The 11,789-nt window shown below is 46.3% G+C and overlaps 1 protein-coding gene across 1 annotated transcript; it reads right to left on the reverse strand.

Moving 5' to 3' along the window:
- Positions 1 to 231: 231 nt before the first annotated feature.
- oaz2a (ornithine decarboxylase antizyme 2a) lies at positions 232 to 11,789 on the reverse strand. Its single transcript, XM_012862516.3, is given in 6 exon segments — positions 232 to 1,746; positions 2,955 to 3,040; positions 3,441 to 3,613; positions 4,517 to 4,597; positions 4,599 to 4,665; positions 11,555 to 11,789. Coding segments are annotated over 6 exon segments (648 nt in total). The 5' UTR covers positions 11,665 to 11,789; the 3' UTR covers positions 232 to 1,615.

An 11,789-nucleotide genomic window follows, 5' to 3' on the forward strand; every position in this document is an offset into this window, starting at 1 on the left:
TCTTCCTTCCACTTGGCCATTTACTGGGTTTAATTGCTCCATCAAACAAAATCGTTCAAAAGTAAGCCAAATTCTGTGGATCCGGCGTTAAATAAAAGGTTTTAGGGACACGAGTTCCTTAGCAGCTCCCAGTGGTGCTGCAAGAAGCAAAGTAACTTAAGGCAAGAAAGTGCGTTTCAGATTTAGACATTTCAAAAGCTGCGCCACTATACAAGCAAAACCACAGACGCATTTTGTTAACAACCTTTATTGAAACACCATGCCCCCAAAAAGACAAATCTGAGAAGTGTGGATTGTCCCTGAACGGTTGCCAACTGTTTTCTAAGAACAAAAAAAAAAAAGAGGTAAATCCCTGCACAATCCCAACAAAAAACAGCAGAGAAAAAGTTCATACTGATAAAAAATATACCTTTGATAGACTTCATGTATTGACCTTTAACAGCTTATAGTCGGGGCTCTAATCGGTAGCGGTGAAGAGCGCCATCAGCAGAAGACGCGTGAAGGCAGAGGGATCAGGATGTCTGTCGGAGCGAGGTTTAAGCAGCGCGTACGGTGCACTTAGGGGAATGTAGGCTAACGTTGCTTGACCACAGAAGGTTAGGATTAGCATCAACAACAGGCAGTTCTTTGGCATTCAGTTCAGACAGAAAATATTTGAAACAAATCTGGGTGTGCTTGCTACAGTGTTTACTTCCCTCTACATTTTGCATACACGACTTACTTAAAGCACACCTCTGAATATGCATGGGTGAAACATTTATTTTTTTTAAACATTCTTTTAATAAGACTCGTTAGTTTACGATAAAACAATTGCACTCTCCTCTTTAGGCACAGAAGCACCTGCTGTATCACTAAAGCTTTAAGATGGCCTGGGCTTGTCCTGTTGATGCTCCTGTGGGGCCGAGGTCGGGGTCAGATGAGCTCGTTTTGTGCGGGTTTTCAGTTTTGCCTCGCGCAAAACTGCAAAAGTAGCAAGGGATGCTTTTTAAAAAGCCAGGGACACATGCTGGAATGATGCCTCGACATATAGCAGGAAGTAAAAAGGAACCCTCAGTGCGTGCTTACGTGTTCAACGGAACAGATCGGGCTATTAAGCAAAGAAAAAAAAAAACAGAAAAGAAAACATATCGGCCATACACATTTAAACCTAACATCCTAGCTCGCATCGTATACAGCACTCAAACACGCCAGAGTCTCTTATAAAAAGGTCGAAGCCGACAGAGGAGCGGATATGCTGCATTCAAACTTCTCCTGAACTTCCGGCAGCTTCTTCGTTTCGCTCGCGGCGATGCCGACAGAATCGTGGAGCAAAAAGAGGAAGTGAGGAGGAAGGAAGGAAAGAAAGAAAGAAAATAAAAGGCCAAATTAAATGTGATGACTTAGTTCAAACTGCAGCCCTTCCAGCTTCTCCTATCTGTGGATGTCTTCAGGGGGAGAAATGCAGTGGCATCACGGTAACCCTCCTCCCATCAGGAGTCTGTGGGGGGACAGCGGCTCCAGCAGCTCCGCCGTGATGGATGGCTGAGGTGGGGGGGGGGTTATGTCAGAGGGGAAGGTAAAAACAGGAAGGTGTGTCTGTGTGTGGGGGGGCGCGGGTGGGCGAGGAAGGCGTCGGTCACTCTTCGTCCGAGCTGCTGTTGTCCAGAGAGTAAACCATGAAGGCCAGATCGGGCCGGGCTGGTACCATTGGGTTCCCCGGCTTCACCATCTCAAAGCCCATGTAGTGGAACGTCTTGATGATGGCCACTGGGGGAGAGAGAGTGACAGGGTTAGCGGCGCCACTGAAATCACCACATGTCGGGTGATGAAAATGCACTAGGCTCTAGAAACGTGTTCCTCGGTCGACTCATTTCACTTTTAAAAGGAAACTGATTCAGAGGCAAACGGGGGAATTCATATGGAAGCAGCGGGAAAACAGCCCTGCCTCAGAACCTAAACAAGATGCACGGTTTTCAGTACAGGGACAATGCAAAGTGCTTTACATGATTAAAATATAGCAAAATAAAACAGAATAAAAGCAAGTAGGAATAAAATGTAGATAGAAAAAAAGAACAAAGAAGTGGTGATTCAGTTAACTAACAGGATTGAAGGCAATTTTAAACAAATGTGTTTTTAATCTTGATTTAAAGGAACTCAGGCTTTCAGCACCTTTACAATTTTCTGGAAGTTTGTTCCAGATCAGTGAAGCATAGGAACTAAATGCTGCTTCTCCTTGTTTAGTTCTGGTTCTAGGTATGCAGAGTAGGCTGGAGCCAGAAGACCTGAGTGGTCTGGATGGTTGATACACTGATAACAAGTCTGTGATGTATTTAGGAGCTAAGCCATTCAGTGATTTATAGACTAACAGAAGTATTTTAAAGTCTATTCTCTGAGATACAGGGAGCCAGTGTAAGGACTTTAGAACTGGGGTGATGTGCTCTACTTTCTTAGTCTTAGTGAGGACGCGGACAGCAGCGTTCTGGATCAGCTGCAGCTGTCTGATCCACTTTTTAGGCAGACCTGTGAAAACACTGTTGTAGTAATCTATTCTACTAAATATAAATGCATGGATTAGTTTTTCCAGATCCTTCTGAGACATTAGTCCTTTAATCCTGGAAATGTTCCTCAGGTGATAGAAAGCCGACCTTGTAACTGTCTTTAGCGTTGTTTCTGTCCTCCCACTCAGCCCCTGTAAACACGGACCCATCAGCATCACTAGAACTGAACAACTCTGACCAGCTTCCTTGGCAGTGCTTATAAAAAACGGAGCATCCCCGCAGCATGATGCTGCCAGCACTGTGTTTCATCGTGGGTGAGGAGTGTTCAGGAGTCACTGCAGCGTCGGTTTCCCACAAACCCATGCATCCTGTTCCCTTCTACGTCACAACTACGCCCTATTTTGGGTTGGCCTGGTAGATAAAAGCCAATAAAAATACCAGCGCTATGAGAAACGTAACAACACTTGAGCGTCTTACTTCGATCCTCTCTGCTTTTATGGAACCACAGGAAGACGTAGTTGACCTTGAGCTTCTCCTCAGCAAACTCCAGCAGAGCAGTCAGCCTGAAGCAGAGACAGATGATTAAGTTAGAGAGCGAGGGAAAGGGGGCTGGCGTTGAGGCACTAAGTTGGATTTTTTTTTTTTTTTTTTTGCCTTCTTTTTACATAAGCGATGCATTTTTACATAATGCAGGAGCAGCAGCAGAGCTGGCTGCTCAGACAGTGGGACTGGCAGCCTGCCTGCAGCGGGCTGGGTTACTGGCAGAGATTACAGTTTAACGCACAGCCAGGAAACACAAAGCTACCCGCCAGGTTTCATTCCTGCAACACTGGCAAGCACTGACAGTTTCTGAAACTACTTCTATATGAAAGGATTTAATAAATACAGATCTGTTAGAGGCTGAATGCACAACATACAGAGAAGCGTGGCGCAGCATTTTATAGGAAACCTCCTTGAACGTACCCCTCTTTGCTCCCTTCCGCCAGCGAACCTGCTGGAATCTCCAGGAAGAGGCTGTCCCCTGAGAGCGCCGTCTCCCAGAAGGCCGAGCGGCGCTGACTCAGCTGGTAGTGGAAGCGGAGAAGAGAGGGGCTCCCGCTGACCGGGGAGGCCTGCGTCACCGTCAGCCTGTCATCCTGCGTGGGGAACGGCAGACGGACAGGTTTAGGCTCCGAGTCGATCAAACCTCCGACAGCACAGCGAGGAAGAAACAACACGGCGGGGTTCCGCTTTACACCGCGGGCCGGACGGGTGATCACCGGGAACTTTAAAGATCAGGTTGATAGAATAAAAACATTTAAATATTGTCTGACTTCAGTGAGTGAGACTCAAAGTTGGGTGGTTGCGTTCAGAGGCGGCCGGGTCACCGACAGACGAGGACGGTAATGACGGTTATGACTGATCTGTCTGATCCTAAATCTCTAATCCTCCACAGGTTAGTCAGTCACATGTCGGCATACAACGTCTCACATGGACTTCTGCACGCTCAGCCGTTCCTTTTTAAATTATAATAAAACGGAAGCACTTCCTGGTTTAAAACCCGACCGTATCCAAATGAAAGCAGGCGAACGAGGAGGTTTTATGCATTAAACCCTGGCCAGGTGCAGATGATGAGGATGCAGATTAACTTTTTTTCAGCTTCAAACGGGACTTTTTCAAATGAGAGTAAAGCTTGTGAATAATACGCGCTCGTGCGGAGGGCAGCGGGCGAGAAAAGCCCCTGAGGGATAACGGAGTCGGCACAATTATAACAATCGCCACCTGAAGAGCTTAAAGTGGATCACAAAAAGCACGTGCAAATCCATCATCTGCTAGAACAACAGAGCTTTTAGAGAAACATTAAAACTGTAGCTTTAAATGGGATGATCCTTAAAGGCAACTTCATTTCAACTGGCCAGTGAAGCCTCCAGTGAATAATGAACGTCCTGTCGGCTCGTTTACTCGTGGATTCTCCTCATCACTCACACTGATTCCCTCTTTAAAAAAGGCAGAGGAGCTGCAGGTTTGGACTAGAGACAATCTAATGTGTGGTTGTTTACCTTGTGTATCAGCACGCCGTGAGAGGGATCCCTGACCGTCCCTCGCCCACCCGGGATCTTCAGCTGTGGGTGAGGGGCATCAGGAGCACCACAGAGGCCCCGGAGCCTGAGGGATAGAGCTGGGCTTCAAGGCCCCCGCTAACCAGGAACTGCAAAAACACAGATGAACCACTTAGTGTCATCTCACAGATCTACAAAATCTCATTCAACTTCAAGTAGTCATCCTTTTCTCAAGAGGAGCCTTTACATTTTTTCCATTGTAGTGCGTCAAAAAAATAAGAATATAGCCACCTGACCCAAACTCTGTGCTACTTCTAAAAAGTTTTAGCACAGCTAGCATTGCTAGCATCTGTTAGCTGTTCTTTTTTTCCACCCAAGAATGCCCAAAACGCTGCCACACCCTGGAGTTCAAGTGGTGCACTGCAAAAAGGGAACTAAATCTAAGTAAGATCTTCTTGAAATGAGTGAATTTTCCTTGATTTGAGCAGGTAAAAAAAAAAGACTATGTGCCAATGGAATAAGATTTTTGCACTTAACATAAGATCAATTCATCTCCAATTTATTTTAAGTGCAGGATATCTAGTCATCTTATTTTAGGGGTAAAATACTCATTCCATTGGCCAATAGTCTTATTTAGCTGCTCAAATCAAGGAAAAAATATACTCATTTCAAGAAAAGTTTACTAACTTTTAGTTTTTACAGTGTGGAGCCCGGCACACCAGCTTCATTGGTCAGCTTTCATCCCAAGGGCGTGTCTCAGAAACTACTTCCTTTTTTACTTCAAAATAAGAGCCTCAAACACAAATATAACCGCCAGATAAGCTATTAGCACTAAGACTGCAGCACGACATTTGGAAAACATGAAACTGATTTAGAAATTGCCCACTCTGAAACTGAGAAGATAATTGCTAATTTGTATCGTGCAGTTGGCGTACTTTGGTCTTTAGCCAGATTCCACCATTTTTGTGGTTTACTCTTATTTTTATACAGTGATGCTTTTAGAATAGCTTGGTCACGTTTTGTCAAGACATACTTTATCCGTCACAAACAAATTACATAACCGCCATTTGATTAGTGGAGGAAGTAAACATGTTGCACGTTTCTAGCGTCGACGTCTTGGTGTGCGTGAGAACTACTGACTGTATGGCCAAACGGAAAGAAGCTACGTGTTCGTAGAGGAACGTCAGCCTCTGATTTGCCAGACAAACCATGCCTGACTTACACGTTTTGTAGCCCATTGGTGAGATTTTAAAGAAAAAGCGGGAATCTGAAAGTCCCTACATGGTTGTATGTATGCATTTAAACCATTCTGACGGTCCTAAAGCAGCTTGTTGACCAAGTCTCAGTAGCTTGTGTAGGCAGCAGTGACAATGTAAGCTTAGTCCTTGATGGTAGGATATTTGATTTAGTTGAGTATTCAACATCCTTGCCAGTAAGATTTGTTTATTCAAAAGCACACACCGCTTTCCCAATCTGTGTCTAAACTTTAGTCTCAGCCAGAGTTATTTGTTGCATATAGCTTTCAGTAATTCTTCTCTAACAAATGAGGCAAAGAGGCCAACAATGCTTTAATGCACACAAAGGGTTGAGTTATTTGCAGCGGGTTTTCGGCCCACTGACTCTCACCCCGACATTTGTTTAGGAGCCCGGCGGACATAAAAGCCTAGGATTTATTATCACTAGATTGGACGCGGTCCAAATGGGAGGCCCGCATCGTAAACAGGCGCATGATCTGTAAACACCTCTGTAAATAGCTCCGCGAGGCATTCGGGAACACGTCCACGGTTTGGGTTTCAGGCGGCGGTGGAAAGAAGACGCACCGTGGGAGCTTTTGGACATCAGACTTTAGGTTTTATGCAGCCCAAACATTCACCGTCCTGTGGATGAAACTCATCCCTGATAGCCGTGCTCGTTCACCACCAGCAGCTCCGAGTGCACAAACTCCGGCAACAACAACTAGGCGGACTCTTTCATGTGGGTAGAAGTTTCCAAGCCACGGTACACGGGGGAACATCTCTACGTTACACGGTACAGAGCGAGGTGTGGTTCCGTCTCGCTGCCGGACGACCGGGGAGGTAACCCGGGGCGACCAGCTCTGCACAAACCAAGAAAGCGTGCAATGGAAAAGAAGGTTCTGAGTGCCCGGCCTGTTCATGTTGCAACACACAGCCAGCGCCGTCCTTTTCAAAACGGGAACAGAGTTAGACCAGAGCTTCCCTTTTTCCTCCTTTGAGATCCTTAAAACATTTCATTTGCATTCCCAAAACTATTTTAGACCACTAAAGAAAAAAAAGAAAAAATCCACAAGGGAACTTTGCAATATCTGCAATGTTTGTGAAGAGTACAGATACAGCATCGTCTCCAGAACGATTCTCACAGCACCTTTCATCAGTATGAAGGTTGACCTTTTCCACATTTTTCCATGTTACATAGCAAGCTGGAATTAAAGCTAGAGGAAGTGATGTTTTTTTTTACATTTAATTTTTACAAATAAAAAAGTGAAAAGCGTGGCATGCATTTGTATTCAGCCCTCTTAAGTGAGTACTTTCCAACAGCCCCATTTGATGTCTGTCGAGGGCTCTCCCAACTCCTCCTGCGTAAAGTCTTGTCAGTTGTAACTACATGTTCATTATACCGTAGGGCGATAATTCAGTAACAATATATATGGATCGATAGACCTATATTGATAATAGAAAAAAGGTTCAATAAAAAGTTCAAAAGAAGAACAGTTTTCCTTCCTTTTGCATTGTAGTAGGTTAATATTACAGTCGTTACATCCTCCCAACCAAACACAAACGCAGACCCAGGAACGCTCCATCACTAAGCTCCGCCCCCTTCAAAGCGTTCAGAGAGCAGGCGTTCTTTTTAATTTTTAAAAAACTTGTATTTTTTGGTAAAAAGTTGGTTGAATAAAGAGTTTGAATTCAGCGTTTGTGTGTTCTTTATTTAAAAACAGATCGCCAAGCAACAACATAAAATGGCCAGTGCTGCATTTCAAATATAGGTTTTGTATTTGTTGATAATTATCGGTAAATATAATTTATATTCTATCAATATGCTTTTATTCTATATTGTCCAGCCCTATTATACCGTATTCTTGTACCGTCAGAGTTATTCTGTTTGCATACCGTAATCACATGTTTTTGTATGGAGCGTTTCATTACAATATTTACAGCAGCAGGCAGGTTTTATTTATTAAAAAAAAAAAAAGGGCAGAATTGGTTCTTTGGATAGTAATGGTTGCAGAGTTCTGACCTACACCAGACCATTGCTGCTCTGGCTAAATGTTTAGCGCTGCTGTCCTGCTGGAAAGTGAACCTCCTGCTCAGCCTCATGCATCGTCTCCCATCTAGAAATCTGGCTCTTCTTCCCGTATTTAACTCCTCCTGCACAACAACAATAAGCCGCGGACCTCTGCAGCTCCTAAAGAGTCAACATGGCTGCCTCTCTGATGAACGCTCTCCTTACCTGTCAGTTTGATTGAACTGACTGAACATTGCTCTGAGAGATCTTGCGAACTTGGGATGACGTTTCACGACCCAACCCCAGTTTGAAACGTCCCTACCCCTGACATGTCTGCTGCGTTACACGCTCTTTGTGGAGGCGGTTTGTTCACTAATGTGAAACCTCTGAGGCCTTCACAGAACAGCTGGATGCACAGAAATGAAATTACACTGGCAGTATTTCCTAATCAGCTGACATCTGAATGCAACTGGTTGCACTTGATTTCATTTAAGGGCATCAGAGTAAAAGGGATAGAATATGACTGCCACGCTAACACTTAACATTCATGCTGCTTGGTGTTGCTCCGTTACCTAAAATCCATTTTAGTTTGCGGTAATGTGAGAGAATGCGGGAAAGGTCAAGCGGTAAAAATACCGTAGGAAGGCACTGTAAGTGCCGTCTATTTGTACGCCCACTAGAAAAGCGTGCAGCGACGCATCCCTCTAAGTCCAAAATAACCTGGAACAGAAACTTTGACAGAACTCTGAAACGGCCAGAGGCCGGCTGATATCTGGGACGCCGGTGACGAGCGGCACAACACAGACGGACGCAGCCACGTGACAGCCTGGCCACGGTGTCCCGACCCGCTTCTCTGGCCCCCGTCTTCCCTTTCAGAGACGGAGAGCGTCCTCGGTGGAAATGCCAGGTTGTTTTGAAAGGCAAAACTCTCGTCCTCTGACATTTCAGCCGCGCTCTTAGCGGCCCCTCTCCACCCTCCCGCTGTAGCCGGGGAGCTGCGGGCCGCAGCCTCCGCCCGTGGAGCGCGCCTCTAAAAACAGAATGTGGGTTACATATTCAAGCGCGGCTCCCTGAAGTGTCTGGTGCGCTGCACGGGCTGCACATCCACGGGCTGCATTAATGCGCCAGCGAGGATTTAATCATCCGTGTGCCGGGAGTCGAGACAGAGATGCTAAGTGCGTCACCGTCTCATTCTGAAGGGAGGGAGGGGTGCTTCCATGGCTGCTCTGCTCTGCTCTTCCTGAAGCTGCGAGGTTTTATGAGCCCTGATTCAGTGGGCTTGTTTCAGGGCCTGAATGGGGCGGGTAGGAGGGGGTCGATGAGGCGGAGCGGGGCAGAGATCAACCAAGAAGTTAAAAAACAACAACTTTGTGACAGCTTTTTCAAAGGGGGACTGAAACTCAAAGCCAGTCTGTCACGGGGATGCTTTGACGCGTCTGGGATGGGCTTCGGGTTTCACACAAACAAAAAGGTGATGTGCACAGGAAAGGCGCCAGGCCTCCTCCGAGCCCCGGACCCGGAGCAGGGCAGCGTGGCGGAAAAGACGCCGAGACAGAAACAGGAAAGGCACACGTGCTCTGAAAGCCGAGCGCGGACGGACGGATTCCTGTCAAAACACGCGACTCTGACCCGGCTGACCCGCCGTGGACGCGCTCGGACGCAGACAAGTCGACTGAAACGTCTGAGCGGGTCATCTCCGACTGAACCGCGCGGTGCCTGGCGAACTGACCCGCAGACCCTTTGAACATTTTGTCCCGCCGCGACCTCAGACCTCAACGCGTCATCTTTGACCACAGACGTCAGCGGCTCTCCCATCGCCGGCTGAAACCGGCCGTTTTTACGCTTCGGTCCCCTGATGGAAAATGCGATCCTGGATCGCCGGGCAACCGCAGAGGGGCCTCCATCTGCCAGTGAATTATAGAGGGAGACTTGGAAGCACTCAGGTAGCTCAGGATAGATCATGTGTGATGACCTCCCCCCCACCAACGCACACATTCCACTGATGGTTGAAAGGTGAGCCATCAGAAGCGGCGGGGTTATATAACCAGATGATGTGCGCCAGCGGCCCGGCCTTCGGCAGCCAGGGTCACAGCAGAGGAGCTAATCTAGTCGCGGCATCTATTAATCTTCTCCCTGCAGGTCAGGAGAGGAACCCGTAGGAAGGAAAGGAAAAGGGAGACTTGTGCGTCAGAATGCAACGGCAGACAAAGATGTGGCTGAGGCCTCAATCCGATCCTTTCGCTCCTCTTAAAACCACATATTTAAAAAGAGACAAGCCCTGTAGGGGGTTACAATAATAACACCCCGGCGTACAGTATGACCCATACAGGTTGGTAGAGTGCAGACGTTTTTACATGCCTGAACCCAGACCTGAGCCGGCCTGAGCCTGGAAGTCAGAGCCGGCGGGCTCAGACATCCAGGTTTGAATAATAAAAGAAAAAAAAGCACCCGCGTTTGTGATTCGATGAAAAAACAGAAGCTAAACATTGTGATGCTTATTAGAAAGCCGGTGTGGCTGAAAGTCAAGCATTTCCAGCATCGGAAACGACGCCGTGGAGAGCACGGAGGTGCAAGCAGCCGTCTTACAAGAATTTAACAGTCGTATTTATGACGGGCCAGGACATGCCTGCGTTTCAGCCAGGCTGACAGCTAAAGAGCGCGAGACCTCAGCAGATAACAGGAAGGGCGAACAGAGCGAAGGCGCTGCGTCCTTTTCGAGCTTTAAGCCGCTGCCTCACATTGAGCGTCCAGGAAATACTGGCAGCCTTTAGGAAACTTCCAGGTTTGGGCCCGTCTCCTCCTTTGGGATATTACACATAGATGCTGATGTTCACAGATGGCAACCTTATATGAAATGTCACCTCTAAACCATGACTTTAACTCAGCACCTATTAGGAATATTTAATGACCATTCACAGCAGAGAGAAATATGTGCAATGCTGTTTTTATCCATCTTTGCAGCTCTTAAAGAGAATCTAGAATAATTTACAATCTGGAGCCACAGCTAAGAGTTGGAGGAAAATTGAAGAAAAAAAAAATACAACAAAGAACAAAACAAAAACCAATCCTTGACATCTGAGGGATATATTCTGTCCACTTTTGGTACTAATTAGTTTTCTTTATATCATTCTGCTGTAAAAGTCACTGAACAACGAAGAAAAACTAAAACAAAGCAATAAAGGTATTGTTCACATTTGTCCGATTATTAGATCACATTGTTGTATAAAACGTATGTTTTGATAGTCTACTATTGTGTTGCTTGCAAAAAAAAAGTTAATTACTAGATATTAAGGCCAGAGTTGGGCAGTGCTGGCCTGGATGAAGGATAGGGAGGAGAAAGCGAACATTTTCTACAAGGAGAAATGACTCAGAGAAAGAAAGAAAAAAAACAGCTACTGTTACAGTTTAGCTCAGAGCTTTCTTTCTTTATAAACTCCGCTCTCACAGCTAAAACTGCACATCCGTGCAGGTCAGCTGGTGAATGTGTGAAACAGGATCCTCCCTCCTCAGCTGTAAACTGTCTTCTCCAGCTTCTTTGTTGTTTGTGCACAGCGCCTCCAACTACTGCTCGCTTTATGCTTTATCGCCTCTCTGATCGCGTTTTTTTAACCCGGATCCTCCGCGAGCAACTAATACCTTCAAGGTTTCACTTATTTTCCTTAGAAGTTAATGCAAACAAATAACCAACTACAATTAAAAACTGCGGCTTGTCATACACGACAAGCGGCGCACTCGTCGCTGTCTTTTCCACTTTCTGAGAATAAAAAAAAGAAAAAAAGGGGAGTATGTTCCTACCTTTCCTCTGTGTTCAGCATGATAGCTTCGAGGAAACTCGGCTCTTTGGGTTCTTTTTGACGAGCAGAACGGCTGCTGTTGAACAGGAAGTCCGCGGGCGACCTAACCATCCGTAGCCGAAAGCAAAGCCCGGGGTCGGTTCGTGTCTGTGTCGCTTGTTTACGAGAAGGACGCAGCGCCTTACATCACCCAGCTGATCGTCTCTCTCTCTCTGCAGCGCACCGCGCAGGCACGC

The sequence above is a fragment of the Fundulus heteroclitus genome, chromosome 2, assembly GCF_011125445.2.
Source record: "Fundulus heteroclitus isolate FHET01 chromosome 2, MU-UCD_Fhet_4.1, whole genome shotgun sequence".
Lineage (NCBI taxonomy): Eukaryota > Metazoa > Chordata > Actinopteri > Cyprinodontiformes > Fundulidae > Fundulus > Fundulus heteroclitus.